This window comes from Mytilus edulis, chromosome 8 (genome assembly GCF_963676685.1).
Source record: "Mytilus edulis chromosome 8, xbMytEdul2.2, whole genome shotgun sequence".
In the NCBI taxonomy this organism is placed as follows: domain Eukaryota; kingdom Metazoa; phylum Mollusca; class Bivalvia; order Mytilida; family Mytilidae; genus Mytilus; species Mytilus edulis.
This window is the reverse complement of record NC_092351.1, coordinates 85,461,320-85,487,128: the sequence shown is the minus strand read 5'-3', so window position 1 is coordinate 85,487,128 and position 25,809 is coordinate 85,461,320. Positions and strand designations below refer to the sequence as shown.

The following is a 25,809-nucleotide window of genomic DNA, read 5'->3' as shown; positions in this document are numbered from 1 at the left end:
ATGATTCTCACATTGGTAGCAGCATGCATATTATCAGATTTATCCAATCAAGATAATAAAATTATCGAATGTTAAAGCTCGAGGCTAATTTAACTATCATGGTTGGAGACATCCGAGATAACACTATATCAGGGACGAAATCATGTAGTACTTATAATCATCTATCATACCTGGCTATGAAAAAAAAACATGTGATTTTTAACATTTTGTATTTCATGTTGCTAAGGTTCAAACTTTGTTGCTATGGTATAAACTGTGTAGCTTTTATATTTTTCTTTGAATTATACTAAATCAATTGGATATTGATTAAAGATTGTTGAAGATATATATAATATATCAATGATCAATAAACCTACAGATTTTCATTTTAAGCACTAAATTTATCATGTTTCCAAGGCACCAATTATGTTGCTATGGAATATTTGTTATGGCTGATAGGGCTGTTCGGTCATTTTTTTTTTTATATTATTATTGTTGTAAGTAGGTGTTAGGTGATATTTTCTAGATACATGGCAACACAAATGAAAATGCCAAAAAAAATAATATTTTAAGCAACATAGGCCTGGTGCAGAGGTATTTTTTTAAAGTTGCTACGGTGTAAATTTGGTTGCTATGGGTTTTTTTACTTGTGAAAATGACTGTTATCATATTGTTCTTTGACCCTGTTATGTTTTCCGTTTAAAATGTCTACTAAAATGACCAAAAAAAAAATTGTAGGTCATCACATTGTATCTTAACATTCCTGATCAATTTTTGTTTTTCTCAGATCATGGGCTACCAAATTGTATTCGATAAGATGATAGTACAGTTAATTTGCTTCAAGAAAAAAAATTGTGAAAAGTAACTTTCTTTAAGTTACCATAGCAACTACACAATGATATATAAAGTTACAATTGACATATTGTTATTTGTTACAATTGATTATATCCTTATGGGAATTATTGAAAATAAATATTATCTACAGTTTCTTTGTTGTTTTAACATGCAAAATGACATATTTTTTTATAATGTTCCCGTAATTATAGACTATAAAGCAAGCATGCTTTATGAGCTTCGTTACTATGGAAACAGTTTAAGTCCAATATTTGCACAATTATGGTAAAAAATGTTTTTATGTTATATTTCCTATGATTTAGCATGGTTTTTATGTGAATTAAAAAAAATCACAATCCTTGTGAAGCTAAGTGCTGACTGACTTGGCCTCTTACATGTCTTAACATCTAAAAATCACTGTACAGCCGTAACAATCAACAACACATGTTCTGCACAGCAAGTTTTAAAGAGTGTATTGTAAAAATAAGTAAACAATCCATGTACAATGCCGAAAAAATGTAAATTGCATACAGATGTACGACATTTCGAAACAGGACTAAAAGCGATGACAACGTACACTTACTTTCTATTATCCTGCATATTACACGTAAGCGTTTGTTGTTTAAATCCAACTCATTGCCTCTGATTTTTCAAAGAAATCGGCATAGTTGAAACGCGTCCCGCGATGCTGACCCAAAAATGAACTGCTACCCAGAATTTGTTTTCCATGAAACCGCTTGCTCAACATGTTAGCGGGTAATAGGAGAACTTCTTTGTACATGTACACATAAAGCACACATATATGTGTGTACCTTTTATTTGTACAATTGTACTTTTATTGCAGGATTATTCAAACTATCGGTCTAATTCATTGTAATAATATTCGTCCAAAAAGTCTTTGAATTTGTTATGAGCAACAATATTTTTTTTTATCGCATTTTCATGTTTCCGGTTTATTTGTATCAGTCTTAGAATAGACTACTTTCGAGTTTGCCCGTCACCGGAAAAAAATCGTCAATAATGCGTGCCTTTATGACATCATTTAGCAGATAAAGGGGATCGCCTGTATCCCTGCATTATAAATGTTCATCAGGCGTCTTAGTGATTGTCATATGCAGGATATACTATATTAAAGAGAATTTGGAGGTTCAATTCGTCGAATAATTCGTGCAATACAGCTTTCTAGTTTTCCAACCACTCGCTCAACATTGACACGGAAGTTGCGACGCCCTTAAACGCACGAATGATGTTTACTAAAACCAAAGTTTTTGACGGAAATGCATCGAGCTCGAAAGTTGTCTAATTAATGCGATGTGATCGATACTTGCTTAAATAATACGATTTATATAGTGTGCTATCATATCGAAATGTCAGAGTTGTAGGCTGTACATTTATGAAACACTCACGACAACATATCTTCTGGTTTCTTTTCAATATTAAAACTGAAAAAATGTGAATGATATTATCTAATTGCTATTTCAAAATAAATTGCTTTTGGGGATGGTAACAACTATCTTGTTTGCATATAACAAATTACCATTTACTCTGTAATTGGATTTGAAAATAAAATTGAGAATGGAAATGGGGAATGTGCCACAGAGACAACAACCCGACCATAGAAAAAAACAACAGCAGAAGGTCACCAAAAGGTCTTCAATGTAGCGAGAAATTCCAGCACCCAGAGGCGTCCTTCAGCTGGCCCCTAAACAAATATATACTATTTCAGTGATAATGAACGCCATACTAATTTCCAAATTGTACACAAGAAACTAAAATTAAAATAATACAAGACTAACAAAGGCCAGAGGCTCCTGACTTGGGACAGGCGCAAAAATGCGGCGGGGTTAAACATGTTTGTGAGATCTCAACCCTCCCCCTATACCTCTAGCCAATGTAGAAAAGTAAACGCATAACAATACGCAAATTAAAATTCAGTTCAAAAGAAGTCCGAGTCTGATGTCAGAAGATGTAACCAAAGAAAATAAACAAAATGACAATAATACATAAATAACAACAGACTGCTAGCAGTTAACTGACATGCCAGCTCCAGACTTCAATTAAACTGACTGAAAGATTACGATTTCATCATATGAACATCAGGCACAATCCTTCCCGTTAGGGGTTTAGTATCATAACATCATAACATATATGAGAAGAACATAACCCGTGTCATGCCAACAACTGTTTTTTTAATAAATGTGTTTAGTTCCGATGCAAAGACCCTATAAGTGAATCAATATTAACGCCAAAATATGCAATCTTTAATGACCTGACAACAGTATATTGAAAAGTCAATTTTCGAAACATCTGATAAAAAAATAACTACAAATATTATACAGTGTATGGGACACAACTCTTATCCACAAGCAGATGTGTTTTGTTGAATTTAATCATATCACCGTTACGTAGGAGGAATATTCCCTTTTTTAACGTCTGTTCGTAACTTTCTTCTCATTTCCCTTCATCCGTTCTCCCTTCTGCCAATGGCTCATCAGTCTTTCCGTCTGTCTGTCTTAATATTTTCTCAGATGTTTTGTTAAATTTTGTACCAGAAATTACGGATTTAAAATTACCCTGCCACGTACTGTATATTTTATTTTGTTGTTGATGTTGTTTCTGCTTTTTATTAATCTGATAAGTGAAGCCATTTCATGAAAACTCTGGACAATAGTTGTCTCATTGGCAATCATACCAAATTTCCTTTGTATATTCATGTAAGCACGCTTCACGCGTTAAGGTGTCCAATCACATTTAACGCAGATATTGTTACACGTTTAGGTCATTTACGACTTTTAAGTCGTTGTTTTAGAGACAACAAATCGAAGCTTTTTGATATATCAGATTATGAAAGTGAGCTGTAACGTTTGTTGTATTTTCGCATCTTGTATTGTTCGACTTCCTGTTTATCAAATACTGAAAGTGGTAGATCCATTAGTGAGCGAAAGGTGAAAGTTCAATTTTTCAAATCATAACAATAGATTAAGACAATAGATCTATAACTTGGTGTACATTTCAATCAAACGGGTGCGTAGATTTTTTGCAAACAGGCATATATGTGACATCGACTGTAAGTGGCGCTAGCACCTTCCTCAATCTTTACACTTGTAAAGATGCGCCGTTAAAGAAACAAGTGTTACAGGAAATGCTGGATAAAAAATTGCACAAAAAAGGAACGCTCTGAGATGGAAGTAATGAATACATAAGAAGAAGACAAATACGTCAGGGATAGGATAGGAGGCTCGGTCACAGATCATTGATGAATTACGAGCATGTTGATGAAGGACGTATGGAGAAGTATGATAAATCGACGATTCTTTCTTTATCGATTATCTAAATTGTAGCACTACTGCTGGTGTCGTGTTGGATGAAGGATGAAAACAATATGATGTAAGATCATCTCTAAAAGTACAAAACTAAATGGTATCACCAGCCCAGTAATCTGCACTTCGGTTTTGACATACATATCAATTATATGGTCATTTTTATATATTTCCTGTAACAAAACATTGAATTTTTCGAAAACTAAGGATTTTCTTATCCCAGGAATAGAGTACCTTAGCCGTATTTAGCACAATTTTTAGGAAATTGGGGTCCTCAATGCACTTCAACTTTGTACTTGTTTGGCTCTCTATATACATGCTATAACTATTTAGATCTCAGCGTCACTAATGAGTCTCATGTAGACGAAACGCGCGTCTTGCGTATTAAATTATAATCCTGGTACCTCTGATAACTATTTGTTACATGTATGGGTAAGCGTGTTTGATGCCTCTGAATTTAATCTTGAACAATTATAGTTATTAACATGATTAAAGTACGCAGGAGAAGATCAAAATAAAATTATTTATTTTAAGAACCAGTAAAGGTTAAAAAGATACATGTTAAGATCAATTAATATTTATCTTGTAAATAATTTATCCTGATTACGTTTTATAAACAATTGGGTAAAAGGTGTAGACGTATAATTACGAAAGCCATAAAGGAACAATGAAAAAAAAATTGACTCGTGATTATCGGATTTAAAATCTGTGATCTCGGATTGAAATCCGTGATCTCAGTTTATTAATCGGTGATCCCTGATTGATAATCTGTGTTCATGAATTGCTAATCTGTTCTCATGAATTGCTAATCTGTGATCTCGGATTGGTAATCCTGAACGGAATAACAACATGTATGACAATTGAATCACTTTTTTAATTGATACATGTAATACAACTTCCATTTACCGAAAGCTAGCTCAAAGTCATTGTAAAAACTAAATATTTCAAGGTTCATTGAAACATTCAGATGATGTTATTTACTTACTAGCGGTCAGTAACAGATATTAGTACGTTTAGTCAACTTAAGAAATGACAAGTTATCAAGACATTAAATAAAATTAAGAAAATAACTTTAGATTTAGTTATCATCGTTTCCCCAGCTACAATCGTATACCCTATAACCGGCTTTTATTTATGTAAACACAGAGACCATTCGTGCCTCCTTCATCTAACCCCTACTCATATTGCCATCATTTAAACTAAAATGTGCCTGTATTTCCGAATCAAATGGTTAACATCATCTTGCTAACAAAATTGGAGGGGTTCTTGTTACGATACCGTCTGTCCTTTTGTTTGTCAAATTTAGTCCTCATGAATATCTAGAATCCTATACATTTTTGAGGTCAAAGGTCAAGGTTACTGTTATACTTATTTATGTGATATCCTTTTGATATTTTGATATCCTTGTTAACACTATAAACTCGATTTTGACTTAACTTGGAATATACTTTACCCTTTTGAATATATAGAACCCTATTAATTTTCAAGTTCAGTGGTCAAAGGTCAATTGAAAACAAATTGTTACACCATATAAGGGACATCAATTAAGGCATAAATCGCCGAGCGGAAAAAGAAATGTAAATATTTAAATAAAAGAATATCAGAGTGTCGTGTGTATGTTGAACTTGCAATGAGACGTTTGAGAATAAACAGGGTCGTTTGGAATTTTTTGGAGACATCAAAGGAACGAACTTAAATCAAATAGTTGAATTGTGTGCCGGACTTGTTAAGAAAAAAATCGTAGATATTTTCGTATTTAGGAACCAATGCAACTGAATGCTTATGTTTATAGGGGAGATACAGCGAGACAAAACTCCTGTTCCTTTATTTTTTGCAATAATTTGTTGATTTTGAAGCTAAAATAAAAACATGCCCCTCAACTCTCCCCACAAGAGGCAAATATTTGTCTAATTGTTTTATTATATTATGAATTCTTTATTAAATACAGTTGCATGTATGGTAGTAGTTATCTTCAATACCAGTATCTCACGTAATTTATTTTATATTTAGTTATTAATTTTGGGTCTCTAAAAAATATTGTTTTGCATACTATTAATAAAGTATTTCAAAGGTAAATCAGGTACACTTTTATGTCGTATTTCTCTCTCTATATATATGCATTTTTATAAAAATGGTTGCAATGACATGACGATCGTTTAACAGCTGATGTGATCCGCAATTTCAAATTAAATCTCATCCACAGGAAACACACATTCGAAGGGTTTTATTTGTTTTTTTACTGTTCATTTCAAAGACTATAAACCTGACTTTAGGATGAAACTAGTAAATTTAATAACACGGATAATTATGTTCATTCTTTTTAATAATTCAGATCTGTAATTATCCTACTTAATACTTTATAACCGTAATATTACTGAAATTTACATTGACGTGTTCCGGGGGAAAAAATCAACATTTGAAAGCGTACATATATTTCTGAACAGCATGCTTATGACATAATGCTGAGAACGAGGTTAAAGTAACATTTTCTGGAAGTCGCCAACTTCAACTGTCATACTCATTACAAAGTTATATGGATAAATACTTCAAAACCCGTTTGTTGTTTATGCTTTCTTTCTTGGAAAGAAGTTCTGGTAAGTACTCTAATCAGATAAATATTTGGTAAACATATTCAGAATAAGTTTAAATTGTTCAGATTATACAATAATGCAATAAGATCTTATTTATATGGTGTGTCATAGATATTGACAATTATTCACATAGCTACATGATTTGTATTTGTTTAATTATCATTTCGAATTTTATTTATTTTTATTTTTTACTTTGAAGGATGATGGGCCGATTTTCTTCTGTTTCGGTGTATAAGACAATTCTGTTTTGTTCACGCATCGTTGTAAATTTAATGGAATTTTTTGGCGACAGTCATACAAGTGAAAGGTTTAGCGCTACAAAACCAGGTTCAAGCCACCGTTTTCTACATTTGAGAATGCCTGAATATGACAGTTGTTGTCCATTCGTTTGATGTGTTTCATCATTTAATTTGGCCATTTGATTAGGGACTTTCCGTTTTGAATTTTCCTTGGAGTTCATTTCTTTTCTTATTTTACTTTTTGAATACTTTCGGAAACAACTTCGGTTTACCTAAATTGTAAAGACAACAAAAGACGATTGATGTATAAGCGTTTTCGAAAATAAATATTTTCAAAAAAGGAATTTATTCTGTCAAGTATAACAACATCGTCCAAAGTAAAAACAGAAACATCGCCGGAATAAAAAAAGTCACAATAAGTTTAAAATAACTTATGGAAACAAACATATACAAAATAATATTATAATTTCAACAAAAAAAACCTCAGAAAGTTCGATTTGCTCGAGTGTGAAATTGACTCTGTATACGAATCGATTAATAGCAAGAATACAGAAGAACAAATTAGGAGATTAGAAAATATTTTTTTAAAGTTTGGTCTGACGTGCATTGAATTTCGTTTCAATTACACTGTGGTACGCTGATTTTTAAAATGTGTTTTAGTCAAAACAACTTAACTTACCAAACAAATGTTTGTCATATTATATAAGGCTAATACTTGTTTACGAAAGACGGGCGTTTCGTTTCCATTAAACTCAGCAATACACTCAGATCATAATAGTTAGAAAGCCAAACAAATATAAATTTAAAGAGCATTAAGGACCCAAAATTTCTAATCTAGTTCAAATTAGATAATTTATGCCTGGGATAAGAAACTCATCAATATTTCGATTAATCTATACTTTTGTAAACAGTTAATTTATAAAAAATCACCATATAATTTATATTCATGACAACACCAAAGTGCTGACTATTGTGCTGGTGATATCATCTTAAAATTCCGTTTCGTAATTAGAAAATTCAAAAATGACAGTTCCGGGACTTTAATTTGAGATGATTAGGTATGTACAGTGAATTTTACTTGACCCGTGGTGCCTTTTAACGAAAATAGGTGTGAAATTGATTACTCTATTAAATTGGAAATTAAGATATGATGACAAATTATTATAATAATAGGATAAGAAAGACTTAATTTCATATCCGACTAAAAATACAATGTTATAAACTTAGTCGCCCAACTTATATAATTTTTCGATAGAAGGATCGGTTTTGTAATTTTAAATTATCTCAGGAATAGTATACATTTTTTAAAAGATAAAATAATACAGTCTCAATGAGTCATATCGATCACACTAAAATGAATAATTTTAAATGTATGCAAGTTCTTTAACAATTATTTTACAATGAGCAAGCACAAAACAATAAAAGAAAGCACGATGTCCAACATGCAATATACCACGAAGACATATATAATATACCTAAACATCGCAAAATGTAAAAACAAAATGTAAATGACAATGTCAACGACCTAATTTATGACACAAAATAATGTAAAACATATAACAGACAGCAAACAACAATACATACTAAATCATAAACTCTTTAGTGCGGCTACACACGTACTACTATCACGAGGTTAAATATGTTTACAGACCTTTTGAAAAATGTTAATCTCCACCAATACTATTGTGATGCCCACTGGATATATTTGTGCGATTACGATACTGAAAACATGAACCAAAAAGACCACCCTCCCTAAAACTAAAAAACAACAAAAAAAAAACCCAAAAAAACCAAAACAACACGCTCACTTTCTCTTTAAAAAAATGGAGGTATAAGTTTCGCAAGGATTTAAGTAGTACATTTAGTAATGAGGTCATTTTATGTGGTGTTTTTTCCATAAATCTTTTATACTAGTAAATTTAGACAGTAGTTGAATACTAGTGGCAGTGCGGGAATGTTTGATTAGTAAACAACGTTCCCGTGTTCTCCTTTACATTGGATTGATTAATATGACAAAAAGTGTATGGAAGGAAAGATATCTTCTTTGAAAGATTTTAAATTTTAAATGATACAGTAGCACAATTATATTTAACATCGTTATAAAAGCGGGAGGTTTGGCTTGCCACAAAAACCGGTTCAACCCACCATTTTTTCTTAAAATGTCATGTTCCAAGTCAGGAAAATTGCCATTGTTATATTATAGTTCGTTTTTGTGTGTGGTGCACTTTAGTGTTTCTGTTGTGTCGTTATTCTCCTTTTATATTTGATGTGTTTCTCTCAGTTTTAGTGTGTAACCCGGATTTGTTTTTTCTCAATCGATTTATGAAATTCGAACAGCGGTATACTACTGTTGCCTTTATTTATTCTTTAATCATACCCAACTAATATGAGACCATCAAATTAATTTCCAAAAACCTTTTATCAGATGGTAATCGAAATAATATATGTGTGACACGTATACGTATAAGCTATTGCTTTACATGTTATAGATGCCATGATGTTTTTAAATCAAAAGATTTAAAAAAAATATATACAAAATTGCTCTAAGAAATGGATTAGTTTCCCGAATATAGTTCCAGGTTGCTGTTTTGCCTAATCATAATTTATACTAACATCATAGTTCCATGGGTTGTCATTTAGATTGTAATTTGATTTGTCTGCTCGTAGAAATCCAAGATCAATACAGAATTGCTCTGAATTTACTCTTGCCTCTCTTATTCATTATACAATTAAAGCATGCAAAAAACTTATAGATAAAAGTGTATTGTTTTTGTTGCAAAATTAAAGAGTGAGTTTAGAATTGAGAAATTCAATGTAAATAGGGAATGTGTCAACGAGACCAAAGAGCAGAATTGAAAGCATTTCAGAACAGTTGAACGGGTTACGCGATTGTGGCAATACGTATACGGTGGATTCATTTAATTTCGTGGGTACCAATTTTCGTGAATTAAGGAAAACTTGCGTATTCGTGGATATTTAATTTCGTGAATTTGCTGAAGTCTGCAGACCTATAGAAAACTGATCAGTAGTTCAAATTTTGATTTCCGCGGAGTAACTGTACCCACAAAATCCACGAAAATTGGTATCCAACGAATGATAATGAATCCACAGTTATCAAATACAGGTACCCTAACCCCTAATTATTAAAAGGTCTGATATACGTTCATGATTTTTGGAATATTTTATATATATCAACCCGTACAAAATGGTACAAAGCGCAAATATTTCGTTCCTCTTTTCAACAACTTTAGCATTGGGAACATTAGATATATTTTTTGTTTTCTTTGTTTTATGTATTCTTGTAACAATATTTATGACACTTCTTAGCTTACAAAAGCTTATAAGGAACAATTAGATTGCACTTTCTTGAATATGTTAAGCTTGATTGCATTATTTTTTACAAACATGCCGTATATACATATCCATACAAATAATGTTCTTTTAAAATAAGGAAAACAACATTTGCTGTGTGTTTGTTTATAATATCCTAATTAGAGATATAGGTGGAGGGTTTAGATTTGTTTAACTCCGCCCGATTGTTGTGTCAGGAGCCTCTGACGTTTGTTAAGTATTGTATGTATTTTTTCAGTTCATTTATATGTTTTTGAGTTTAGTATGACGTTATTTCTCACTAAACTAGTGCATACTTTTATCAAGAAGCCAGCTGTAGTCCGCTTGCGAATGCATGATTGTCTCACTATACTAGTTGTTCTCTGCTTTTGTACTGTTTAGTCGGGTTGTTGTCTCTTTTACACATTACTCATTTACATTCTCAGTTTTACTTCATAAGAACGCTTATCATAAGGATCATTCATCAGGAATGCTGACGGTCGAACATTCGAACGCCAAGTATGTATAGGAACCGAAAAAAGATGAAGCAGTATATCACCAAAAGTACATAAAACATGTAATATAATAGCCAAATCAATCTGAGGTCAAATTTTAAATGAATAAGAGCTGTAATGGGATAATTGGTGGTTTAATGACTAACATCCCCGTCGTCTTCACTTTTAGTGCATTGATACATATATTTTATAATGTTAAAATTTTACGGACGCCATCCCGAGTTGGTTGACCGTTATGCAATAACCATTTCACAGATGATATCGGATATGTATCTTAGGTCTAAACTAAAATCCCCTTCCCTTTTCACGAAAATGACCTACAGACTATTGATTACCGAATCAGACTATTAATCAGGTTTGTCATATCATAAACAACACGACAGGTGCCATTTGGGGAGCAGGATCTGCTTACCATTCTAAACCACCTCAGATCACCCCCAGTTTTTGGTTGGTTCGTGCTGCTTAGTCTTTAGTTTTCTATGTTGTGTGTTGTGTTCTATTATTTGTCCGTTTGTCTTTTTAGCCATGGCGTTGTCAGTTTATTGACGATCTATAAGTTTGACTGTCCCTCTGGCATCTTTCTTTTTTATTTGATAGATCTTTAATATGTATTAAAGAAAGAAATCTGTTTTGCAAGAATTGACTTAAAATGTAAAATAATACAGTAGCACTTTGTAAAATCTGGTTTTTTTTCTTCATAAAAAGCATAACAAATCATAGAAGTATATATATAGGCTTAACCTTACTTGTAAAAATGTGTCATATTGGTCTTAACTATAAAGCAATAATACTTGCAAATCAAAAGTATTTAACACATATTAGTTTCCTAAATTTAGTTCCCGAAGTTTTTCTTAATGTACTTAAACTTCATGGGTCGCATATTTAAAAGAAAATAGTAAGTCGATGTTGAATTCATGCGGTTTTGTTATTTTACAATCAATATTTGAGAAATTTATGATGACCGTCAAAGTAAGATGTGTAAGAGAATCCATGTGAAAAAATGTCATTTAAGATTGTAAATTGACTGTTTATAGAAATCCAAGATAGATGCAGAATTGCTCTGAATTTATATTCCGCACACAAACCCTATATTTTACTCTCACTTGAACATTATTCTAAGAAGTTTTGTTCTTTGGCATTGCACAAGTTGTATTTGGGTATCTAACCGTTTTAGAATTAAAAAAACAGTAAAAATTGAAGTAACAAAAGAGCGAAAAAAGTTGAAAAAAAGCATTCCAAATATGCATTATTCGTTGCAAATCAGCTCAATATCATTATAGATGTCTCACACAAAAAACTAAAAAAAAAAGTTGATTCTATTTTAGTGGATCGTTCCTGCATATATACTGGACAACAATTTTCAAGTTAGATAGGTTAAGTTATATTGATATGAGCGTCACTGATGAGTCTTCTGACGAAACGGGCGTCTGGCGTACTAAATTAAAATCCTGATACCTTGGATAACTAAATTGTATAGGCTGTGTCTTAACTTAAAATCAATACGAATTATCATGATTATGAGGTTTTAAGACCACACAATCCCCTTAGCCCACTCCACCCCTCCAAAAAAAAATTCAGATAAACGTTCGGGATCTTTGGGATATTTTGTAAATTAAAATCCGATCATGAAGATATAATGCAACCATATTTTATGATAACTATATCGTTGTTGTTTTATAAGTTTAAACAATAGGCACATACAATACATTTTACAATTATTTTTGTAAAGTAACAAGCTTAAGCCTGTAAGGAAAATAAATGTCTACTGTCATGAATATATAGAACTTAAGTGCAAATTTCTTATTGCCAAACTCGCTTATACATATTCTAATAAATAATGATCTTAAAAATAAAATTTACTCTTCAAATTGGCGCTTTTCATGATGAAACTTCACCAAGAACGCTGGAAGTTGAACATAAGAAAGCCAAGAATACATACATTACATAAGAACCGAAAAATTTAATCACGTCTTGACCGAAAAGAACACAAACATTTAACATAAGAGCTTATACAATCTGAGGTCAAATTAACCAGAGAGTGTTGAAACCTTCATTTCTTATTAATGTATTACTTTATTAATGGAAGATGGTAGCAATTGTGTTATAGATCATATCAGTACGTACGTATACTGAGCTGACAAGATATGGAGTAGTAACCCTACAGCAATATTACTATTAGAAAATATATGGAATATTTTTAATAACCATTATACTATACAACTGTTTGTATTAATACATAGTTACACCTAATAGCTTTTCGTTATGATAACCTCATAATTGGTAGTTTAAAAGTCTTAACAGTTACAAATAGTATTTTTTTAAATAAGTCAATAGCATAAAAGTTGAAAAGTAAAAACCTTTAAAGTATCATATTTTTTCAACACCGAATACCTTCATATTGTACCCAAAACATCATATTCTGAGGAAAATAAATGGTAATACGTTCGTAATCAACTATTGTAATAGTAAAGTCTAGGAAATGTTTTAGTATTGCCCTTTAACCTATCCCTTGTCACGATTAACTGCTTAAAATACATAGTTTTTGAAATACTTAGTATCTTCTAACGCAGGAAAAAATAAAAATTACATTCAATTTAGAAGTATTCTTCAAAAACCTTTTGTATTTTTAGGTCCTAAATGCTCCTCAAATTTGTACACAAATTGGCTTTTTTAACGTTCAATTTGAGTTTCACTAATGAGTTTTTTTTTGTAGACGAGAAGCCCGTCTTGAGTACGTAATTTAATCCTGGTACACATCATGAGTTAATTGGCTAAGTTTCTATAATACATGTACTGCCGTGTCGAAATTTTGGATAAGCAAAATATGAATCAATATTTACTACAAATCTATAAAGGCTTGACGCAACAACAACAACCCTAACGCTATACCATGGGTTACAATGGCATAATATATTTTAAATAAAGAATTTTATTTTTAGGTGTCAAAGTTGAATTTTCATTTACCACAAACACTCATGAAAAACTACTTCATTCCAGTGGAACACCTGATATATTGGATTATACTGAGCGTTTGGAAAAATATGGCATCGAGGGTTCAAAAATCACTTCTTTCAAATTTCAAGTGAAGGCTAGCAGAGATGCAAATGTATATTTATCAAGCTCTGCCATTATGGATAGCGCAATGCCATTCTACGACATTAATTTTGGTGCACATACTAACACCAAAACAAAGCTGGTACGACGCACTGATGATAATTTATTCCCAAAACCATTTGCTTTACATTGGGATACTGTAATCGATCGTCATCGTCTAAACTATGGGGAGTTCAGAGATTTCTGGGTGAGTTGGGATGGAGGAATTATAAAACATGGAAGAGGATCGGTAATTGGAGTTGATATTATTGGTGAATGGGCAGATTCAGACCCGTTCCCAGTAAGCAGTATTGGCGTTTTAAACAGTTATGATACTGCAGGCGACTGGATAATACACGCTACTGGTAATTATGCAGGAAAACACCTTAAATATAGATAATGAATTTATATGGCATATTTATGTGCCAATGATGTTTTTTTGTACTTATTTTTTCTTTATTATACACTACAAACGTTCTGTAACCTTATTTATGTCTACGTGACCTTTAACACTTTATATATTATACAACGTTACCAATGTATACACACGACCATACACACACCACAAAAACACACATAACCATGCCGCACGCTCCTGGATATATATTGAATATATGTGTAATAGTTAAGCTAATAATTATTGATTGCATTTATTTTGTTTAGAAAAGACTTTCAGAAAGTGTTTCTGTTTGGTACAATTTACGGATTTATGCGTTCAAATAAAAGGACTGTACTTTTCAGACTCATATTAGATTGTCACATTCAAGTGGTTGCTGTGTTATGGTTGTTGCATATTGAATCATGATTGTAAATATTTAGAATCAAATGATATTTCTTTTGCAGTTGATGGAAATGCATCTAACCATTTCATCAACTGTAGTCCACCGAACGAGCGAGTTGACCTTAACATATATAAACCAGTCATGATTCTTTCTGCAACGATGTGTGCATTAGAATGTAAGAGAGACGAACAATGTATGGGGTTCAACTATAACGACAACAGGTATTGTGCATGATTCTTAGCAGAAAAAACGGGTAAAAAAAGAAACAATGTCGCATTTCAGAATCAAGATACACAGAATAAATGCTTAAATTGGAATCTGAAAACGATCAATAATTTGATATGTGTATGTGGAGCAGGAGCTTACACTTCCGGAGAACCTGAAATCACCCTTGTTTTTAGTGGTGTTCGGATTGCTCAGTCTTTTTTCAGGTTTGTTAGTCAGGATGTTATGTAATGTTTTAACTGTTGTTTGTCTGTTTGTCTGTTGGATTTCATTTACAATACGATACACAAGTTATTTAAAACAACAAACATATAACATGTATAAGATTATATCATTTCTACTTTTTTGGGTTATTCTACAACTTGTTGTATTATATTGTATTAACATTTCGACACACATTAAACACACATTTAACATTTCAATTATTAGAGTAAAATTGCAAATTTATATACAAGAAAGCAATATAGGATGGTATATAGACAGTTTTAAATTCTTTTTTCCCTTTTCTCCTGTGTTTGTTCTGAGTTTTTCACTATTGTTTTACGGGTTGTTTCGTTTTAATGAATGGCTATTATCTATTTTGAGTTTATTGAACCATAAAACTAGTTTTTGACTCTTCACATTGAATAATCCGCGAAGCGGATTATGTAAAATTTGAAGAGTCAAAAATTAGTTTTATGGTTCAATAAAATCAAAATAAATTATTGCCATTCATTATAAATAAATTTCTATCAAAAATAAGGCTCAAAGAACTTTTTATATTATTTATATTAACAATAACAACGTACACACATGTTGGCGTATAAATACACAACGTCAGAGTGGGCGTATCGTCATCAAAATTGACAACATTGAAAATAAAAATAATAATTTTAACCAATCAGAAGACAGTAAAAACACCAAATTTATTTATTGTTTAATATACATTTTTTAATGTCTTACATACAACAAATAAGCAATATGTTTAAGATATTGTTTTATTATGGATTATAGGTGTGAGCTTCTTTCATTCGGACAAGGAGTCGTCACTGCCATTCCTAAGATATCACAAACTGGATGGAGATTTTATACAAAGTGTTATGTACAGCGCAACACGTGTATTGACTGTTTATTGTAAAGCCACTTGATAATATGTAATGAAAATATGGCTGATTACGTTCATATTTCATATTGCTTGAAGAGTTTTATAGATTTATCTTCGCCATTTGTTGCCTAATGATTTTTATAATTCATGATCATGTCAAATCTGCTTTACGTTTCTTATTGTATACCTAAAGAGTAGAAAAAGGAACAAAAACAGCCTTTGATTATATGAATGTTATAAAGTTTATTAGTACATGGTACCTTTTTGATAGTGTTATTGTATACCCAAAGAGTAGAAAAAGGAACAAAAACAGCCTTTGATTATATGAATGTTACAAAGTTTATTAGTACATGGTACCTTTGCCATGTAATTATGGACTTTCCCAATTGATCTTCCTCTAAGTTCATTATTTTTTTTATTTTACTTTTTGATAGTGTTACAGCCCGTAACAGAGAAGTGATCGAATTGATGTTTCTTTACCGTCAAAATTAGCTACGTTATCCACAAACTTAATTTAGTAGAGACCGAACTATTGGTACTTTAACGTTAAAAAGATTGACAATGCTGACAAACTTTCATGTGTCGATAATCAATTTTAATACCGATAATATTGAAAATAATTCTAATAATATGAAACAAAATATGTCCATGCACCATTTCGATTGGGCGAAAAGTAGTTTGTTGTTGACAATTTTTTTTATATATCAAAATATTGAGGCAGCAGATTTTTTAAGTCAAAATCAGGGTCAGAATATTGTTTTCTAAAAACTACCAGGCCCTCTCTTCCATGAAAATTAAATGGTCCGTAGCAAAAAAAAAAAATTCCCACATGTTCAACTTCAAAATTTGACAAGATTCTATTCTTAACTGTCAGATAATATACTAGGATAACATAGAAAAAGTCCTGTATGGGACGATATTGTACTCATACTTCACGCGTAGTTGGGTATAAGTGTCCTCGTAGTGAACGCACCCGACTACGCGTGCAGTAAAAAGTGTACTCTTACGTCGGATACCGGGCAGTTTCTTTGTTATATCTGTACTTTATTAAATACTTGTACATGTTCATATTTACTTAATATTAAATAGGTAAAAATTATTGCTGAAAGCCGGTTCAGGGTTTCTTTCTTGTGTATGATTATATAATTTTTCACATGCATGAACTCATTATGTAAGGTGCTCTATTCGAAAAAATATGGATTTCTAGTTCGGGTTTGAAAAAGAAATTTCGCCTTTTCTTGAGCCTGTTTTGTACATTTAGTTTAACAGATATCATCCAATGGAAATTTTCACATGGAACCTTCGGTAAATAGGAAAATGAAAAGATATGGGGTAATTTACAGAGAGACCACACTCCATCCATGAGAAAAACGGACGGAATTTAAAAATCTAGAGGTCTCCACAAGGCTTCAACAAGGGTGGAATCTCACTCCTTCTGAAAAGCTCTAAATCGCCCCAACGTGTACATACGTTTGGTCATCAAGATATTCTGGTTTCTCTTTTTGTGTGTCGTAAACATTCAATTCGGATTTGACTCAATTTACCGAAACATTTCCGTACATTAAATCTTAGGACGGTCAAAACATTTTAAGGACTCAACAGATCGAAGTACAATTTTAAGTGGTACATAGATGTGCAATAATTCAGCTTCCTGTACATGTTCATGAAGTTCTAAATTTTGAATGTTGATTTCTTTAAAAAAAAAACATCATTTTTTTACAATAAAAATCCTCAACAATGAAAAAGTTTGACCATGAAAAATCACATATCTAAGAAAAGCAGTCGTTTAATTAATTGATTATAAGAAAGTTCAGTATATCATGTCAAAGTTCTTTAATTTGAGAGTTTTCCTTTAGTTACAAATGTAGCTTTATGTCTGATGGTGAAATAAAAATGAATGTCTCAGAAAGTGGTGAATTTGTTTCCATAAATGACAGATGAATCGGGCCAAGCTTAGTAACTTACAGTAAACAGACTACTGTAACATTGACGCACTTGTCAAACTGTTTAAAATATTTGTGTTTATGACCAAAAATGTATATACAACTTCATTTATAAATTAATCTGAATTTTATAGCGGGTCGTCACAATAATGAAAGTAATAAAAAAAATCTATAACCAGCAGATCTATACTTCTATAAAGAAAGTATTCTTGTACGAAAAGGGTATTTATTATAAAATGGTCCTAACTATAGAATAGATAGTTTACCACAGAAATCTTAAAAGGAAGTTTCTACAATTTTAAACAGAAGAGATTTGAAAATAAATTTAACTTTAAATAAACACTGAAATAATTTTAATGAAAATGCCAATGACAGAGGTTGATTATTAAAAATGTTTTACTGTGTTAAAAAAAACTTCGACTTAAACAATGAAAACTTAAACGTTGGACATGAAATATTTTGTCGATGAAGAAAATTAAATTATGTCACTTCTGAAATAAGTTTGTCGATAACGTAACTTATTCTGACGGTAAAGAAACGCGAATTCGATCACTACTCTGTTACGGGCTGTATACTTACGCACAACAGAGCTTGAATGTTTTGCCACTTTGTTCCATCTAAATATTCTCAAAAGACTTTTTTTTATTTTGGTATATCATGTATTTGCTACTCTTTTTATGTATAAGTAACATTTCATAGATTTATCATATACATTATTTGGTACGATTTATTAGATATATCAGTTTAGGTTCCTCTGTAAACCTTTGCTTAAGCTAATGAAAAAAGAAATAAAAAAAAAAAGAAAAATCAATGATAGTTTGTTCAATATTTGTTTAACAGTCACAGATACATTGTAAACGCTTTTAAAAAAAAACCAATGATGTCAGGTAAGATGGGTTGCGAAAGATTGAAAATAATTTCACACTGAAATATCATAAGAGGAAGATGCAGTATGATTAACAACGAGACAAGTCTCCATTAGAGATCAAATGGCGTAGAAATTATAATCAACAGGTCATCGTTCGGTCTTTTATCATTAGCTATAGCTGAACGCGTACTGTACAGCATGCACAGCAAGCTTTCAAAAAACCTGATATAACATGCAAATGTACAACAATTCAAGTGATACATTTTAAATCAACGTTAACCTAATTTACAACAAAGAAACTAACAACAGAATCATGACTTATTCATGTAATTTGGGGGATGAAACTTGTTTTCAAATGAGAAAGTGGTGAGGGAAGGATAGTGATTGGTTACTTAGAACAATGATATGTATAATCAACAATTTTAATGAAATTAACTTCTGAAATAATTGATTAGCAATGGTATTCGACTTATTGCACTGCATTGATGTTATAGACCTTGAATCTAGATAAAACAAATATGGAAATAATTGTCCACTAGAAATCACTTACATTGCAATGACCTCTTTGATTTACATTTCAAAGATCGTCACTCATGTTAAAAAAATATTAATGCACAATGATTTAATAACTTTTTTATATATTTATCTTGACATATTATTGTTCACTAGAGAACGCTAACAATGTATTAGTATAAAAAATTTACATTTTAAGTTAAACTTGTAACTAATTAAAAAATGATTGATCAGAACTAATTTTCAAAAACATGAAAAATGTTGCTGGGCATTGACGTAATACACTTTCAATCTAAATTTAATAACTGCCTAGAATGAGTTGTACGCCTGAAAGCACATGCACTGCAAATTCCTATAAAATTTATATTTCTAATAAACATCAATCGCGTATTAATACTTGATCATCGCTGTTTGTCTATTCAGCCCATGGCATAGCTATTATAAACATGTATTGTACACTTTATAAATACATGTATTTGGAATGAAATGCACATTTGAAAGCGCTGAAATTGCAATTTTATATAGAATATAAACTCTTGTTAGCGATATATTACGCTTAAGGCATCAGTATAATGCCACTGTTCAAAAGTCATAAATCGATTGAGAGAAATCAAATCCGGGTAACAAAATAAAACCGAAGGAAACACATCAACTATAATAGAAAACCAACGAATCACAACAAAACCAACGAATCACAACAGAAACATTGAAGTGCAACAAAAATCAAACGACAATTAACATACATAGACTACTACTAGTAGATAAAAACTGCGATATTCCTGACTTGTACAAGGCATTTTTATGTTTTTTTGTATATTATGCTTCTCGAAAAATCATTGAACCATGAATTATGCTGCCGAAACCAAACAATAATATAATCTACCTAAGAGACTTGCAAATTTCGATAATACAACTGCATACCAACTATCTTTAAGCATGACATTAGTGGTTCCTCAAGAACGAATCATCTATATAAGAGATATCATTGACCTTCTTCTTGTGGTTACTTTTAAGATGGCTTATGTAAGCAAATAAGTATAAGTTTCACAGTTAATATATCATGACCATGATGACTGAGGGGTGGGACCAATTATTTGCATATAAATGAGATGGCTAATACAACTGCATACCAGATATCATTGACCACCACAACTGCATACGGGATATCATTGACCACCACAACTGTATACCAGATATCATTGACCATTACAACAGCATACCATATATCATTGACCACCACAACTGCATACCATATATCATTGACCACCACAACTGCATACCAGATATCATTGACCACCACAACTACATATCATATATCATTGACCACCTGCATACCAGGTATCATTGACCACTACAGCTGTATCCCAGACACCATTGACCACCACAACTGCATACCAGATATCATTGAACATAACAACTGCAAACCATATATCAATGATCAACACAACTGCATACCAGATATCATTGACCATTACAACTGCATACCATATATCATTGATCACAACAACTGCATTCTATATATTATTGACCATTACAACTGCAGACCAGATATTATTGACCACCACAACTGCATACCAGATATCATTGACCAACACAACTGCATACCATATATCATTGACCACCACAACTGCATACCATATATCATTGACCATTACAACTGCATACCATATATCAATGACCATTACAACTGAATACCAGATATTACGAACACAACTGCATACCATATCTCATTGACCACCACAACTGCATACTATATATCATTGACCATTACAACTGCATACCAGCTATCATTGACCATTATAACTGCATACCAGATATCATTGACCTCCAAAACTACATACCAGATATCACTGACCTCCACAACTGCATACCATATATTATTGACCACCACAACTGCATACCAGATATCATTGACCACCACAACTGCATATCATATATCATTGACCATTACAACTGCATACCAGATATCATTCACCAACTCAAATGCATACCATATATCATTGACCATTACAACTGCTAACAATATATCATCGACCATTACAACTGCATACAATATCTCATTGACCATTACAACTGTTTACCGTATGTCATTGACCATTACAACTGCATACCATATATCATTTTCAACCACAACTCCATACCACATATCATTGACCAACTCAACTGCATACCACATATCATTTGACCACCATAACTGCATACCATATATCATTGACCATCACAACTGCCTACCAGATATCATTGACCATTACAACTGCATACCATATATCAATGACCATTACAACTTCATATCATATATCATTGACCATTACAACTGCATACCATATACCGTGACCACCACAACTGCATACAAAATATCAGTGACCGACACAACTGCATCCCAGATATCATTGACCACCACAACTGCATACCATATATCATTTGACCACCACAACTGCAGACCATATATCATTGACCACCACAACTGCATACCAGATATCATTGACTATTACAACTGCAAACCATATATCATTGACCATTACAACTGTATACCATATATCATTGACCACCACAACAGCATACCAGATATCATTGACCGACACAACTGCATACCAGATATCACTGCCAACCTGCATACCAGATATCATTGACCACCACAACTGCAAACCAGATATCATAGACCATTACAACTATTTACCAGATATCATTGACCACCACAACTGCATACCATTACAACTGCATACCAGATATAATTGACAACCACAACTGCATACCAGATATCATTGACAACTACAGCTGTATACCAGATACCATTGACCAACACAACTGCATACCAGATATCATTGACCATTACAACTGCATACCATATATCATTGACCACAACAACTACAAACCAGATATCAATGACCAGTACAACTTCATATCATATATCATTGACCATTACAACTGCATACCATATATCATTGACCACCACGCATCCCAGATATCATTGACCACCACAACTGCATACCATATTTCATTTGACCATCACAACTGCAGACCATATATCATTGACCTTCACAACTGCATACTAGATATCATTGACCATTACAACTGCAAACCATATATCATTGACAATTACAACTGCATACCATATATCATTGACCATTACAACTGGATACCATATATCATTGACCACCACAACTGCATACCAGATATCATTGACCGACACAACTGCATACCAGATATCACTGCCAACCTGCATACCAGATATCATTGACCACCAAAACTGCATACCAGATATCATAGATCATTACAACTGTATACCAGATATTATTGACAACCACAACTGCATACCAGATATCATTGACCACTACAGCTGTATACCAGACACCATTGACCACCACAACTGCATACCAGATATCATTGACCATTACAACTGCATACCATATATTATTGACCACAACAACTACAAACCAGATATCATTGACCATTACAACTGCATACCATATATCATTGACTAATACAACTGCATACCATATATCATTGACCACCACAACTGTATATTATATATTATTGACAACCACAACTGCATACCAGGTAACATTGACCACTACAACTGCATACCATATATCATTGACCACTACAGCTGTATCCCAGACAACATTGACCACCACAACTGCATACCAGATATCATTGAACATAACAACTGCAAACCATATATCAATGATCAACACAACTGCATACCAGATATTATTGACCATTACAACTGCATACCATATATCATTGATCACAACAACTGCATACCAGATATTTTTGACCACAACAACTGCATTCTATATATTATTGACCATTACAACTGCATACCAGATGTTATTGACCACCACAACTGCATACCATATATTATTGACCACAAAAACTACAAACCAGATATCATTGACCATTACAACTGCATACCATATATCATTGACTAATACAACTGCACACCATATATCATTGACCACCACAACTGTATATCATATATCATTGACAACCACAACTGCATACCAGGTAACATTGACCACTACAACTGCATACAAGGTATCATTGACCACTACAACTGCATACCATATATCATTGACCACCACAACTGCGTACCATATAACATTGACTACCACAATTGCATACCATATATCATTGACCAACACAACTGCAAACCATATATCATAGACCATTACAACTGCATACCAGATATCATTGACCACCACAACTGCATACCATATATCATTAACCATTACAACTGCACACCAGATATTATTGACCAACACAACTGCATACCATATATCATTGACCATAACAACTGCATACCATATATTATTGACTACCACAACTGCATACCAGATATTATTGACCACCACAACTGTATACCATATATTATTGACCACCACAACTACGTACCATATATCATTGACCACCACAACTGCATACCATATATCATTGACCACCACAATTGCATGCCATATATCATTGACAATACAACTGCATACCATATATCATCGACCATTACAACTGTAAACCGTATGTCATTGACCATTACAACTGCATACCATATATCATTGACCACCACAACTGCATACCATATTTTTAAATTAATGTAATATACAGTCACAGAAAATAATTATATTTATAAGTACGTCTGAGTCAGTGACAACTCTACAACAGATGTATCCATCGGATCGCCATCAATGATGTCGATACATGGCTGTGTACATAATGTATATACAACTCGTCTAAACACCAACCCAACAATGTTAGATCTGTAAATTTGCTTTCGCAAATTTTTGGTTCTTCCCTCGCCGGAATTCGAACCCATGCTACTGTGATATCGTGACACCAAATCGCCTGCACTGCAGCCGTCCCGCTAGACCACACGACCACCGGGGCTCTCAAAAAAAGAGCTTTCGCTGGCCGTGTGTTACCTTTCCTCGTCAGTTCTAATCTAGCGGCGTACTACAGTACATGATATATAAGACATGAAGATGTTATTGTTACAGATAGCTAAATTATCTATAGTAAAAGAGGGACGAAAGATACCAAAGGGACAGTCAAACTCATAAATCTAAAACAAACTGACAACGCCATGGCTAAAAATGAAAAAGACAAACAGAAAAACAATAATACACATGACACAACATAGAAAACTAAAGAATAAACAACACGAACCCCACCAAAAACTAGGGGTGATCTCAGGTGCTCCGGAAGGGTAAGCAGATCCTGCTCCACATGTGGCACCCGTCGTGTTGCTTATGTGATTACAAATCCGGGAAATAGTCTAATTCGGTAGGTCTCATTCATGAAAGGGAAGGGGATTGTAGTTACGACGTAAGGAACATATCCGATATCATTTGTGAAACGGTTATTCCATAACGGTCAACCAACTCGTGATGGCGTCCGTAAAATTTACGAAGGGATGATTTCAACTTCACCATTTGGAACTTTTGGTTTAATAGCTTCCTTGTGAGCAGTAACCCTCTATCAAGAAAATCATAGTAAAGGATCCTACAAATTAATGTAATATACAGTCACAGAAAATAATTATATATATAAGTACGTCTGATTCAGTGACAAATCTACAACTGTTACAGATGTATCCATCGGATCGCCATCAATGATGGCGATACATGGCTGTGTACATAATGTATATACAACTCGTCTAAACATCAACCCAACAATGTTAGATCTGTAAATTTGCTTTCGCAAATTTTTGGTTCTTCCCTCGCCGGGATTCGAATATATATATATCATATTAGGTCACTAAAACACCAAGTAACTAATTATATCTATAAAAATATTCCTGTTGTAATAACAATATTGCTCATGTTGTTAATGTTTTTCATGTTGTTCTCTGTTATCTAACTGCATGTTTTACGTGTAATTTATCAATTTGTTGTTTAATGCTGACAATTTATTTTAAATAATAAATACCTCTCGTTTGTCATTTTAATAGCCCATGTGTTCCATCAAGTTGTCCTGCTGGGTACAGGTTGCTGAATAATCAAAATGTCAGCCCTCATTGTTACATGTTCAGCGGCACTACCAAGAAAAGGTGGTGTGATGCCCTGGTGAGTATTTTTTATGCTTAAGGCTTTATCATTTTCTCATATTTACATGAAACATGTTCAGAACAAAGCAAATTTATATTTTGACGCATTTACATTTTTTAAGATTCTTTCTAGCAACTACTGTTCTGAGGCATTCTTTTTCATCATGAAGGTATGAGGTAGGGTCAAACATTTACTAGGTTCAAAGATACAATTACTACAAACCAGATAAAGTCTAAAATAGGCGGTTTTTCTACTCGACTGTACTGATTCTTACTCGGCAATTCTGTAATGGTCTGAATTGTACTTTATATACCTTGATAACTATACCAAAGAGTTGTACTCTACCTGTACATAAGTAGTTCTTAACAATTCAAAAGAGCTCGACTTTAAGCTGATGTCCTAATAATCCATTTTCTTAATCTATATCTATAATTTCTACAAAGTCTATTATT

General features: G+C 32.6%; 1 protein-coding gene across 1 annotated transcript; it reads left to right on the top strand.

The window, feature by feature from the left end:
• The first annotated feature begins 13,753 nt into the window (after positions 1–13,753).
• On the top strand, positions 13,754–16,336 carry LOC139487161 (uncharacterized). The gene is made up of 3 exons (XM_071272138.1): positions 13,754–14,266; positions 14,745–14,904; positions 15,902–16,336. The coding sequence occupies exons 1-3, from the start codon at positions 13,939–13,941 to the stop codon at positions 16,023–16,025; spliced, it is 612 nt and encodes a 203-aa protein (XP_071128239.1). The 5' UTR covers positions 13,754–13,938; the 3' UTR covers positions 16,026–16,336.
• The last annotated feature ends 9,473 nt before the right edge of the window (positions 16,337–25,809 follow it).

What these genes read in the sequence shown, in the direction of transcription:
- LOC139487161 (XM_071272138.1), top strand. Translation starts at nt 13,939, where the DNA reads ATGGATAGCGCAATGCCATTCTACGACATTAATTTTGGTGCACATACT. An exon ending in CTGGATAATACACGCTACTG is followed by an intron (nt 14,267 to 14,744) that starts GTAATTATGCAG and finishes TTTCTTTTGCAG; the next exon opens with TTGATGGAAATGCATCTAAC. An exon ending in TTCAACTATAACGACAACAG is followed by an intron (nt 14,905 to 15,901) that starts GTATTGTGCATG and finishes TATGGATTATAG; the next exon opens with GTGTGAGCTTCTTTCATTCG.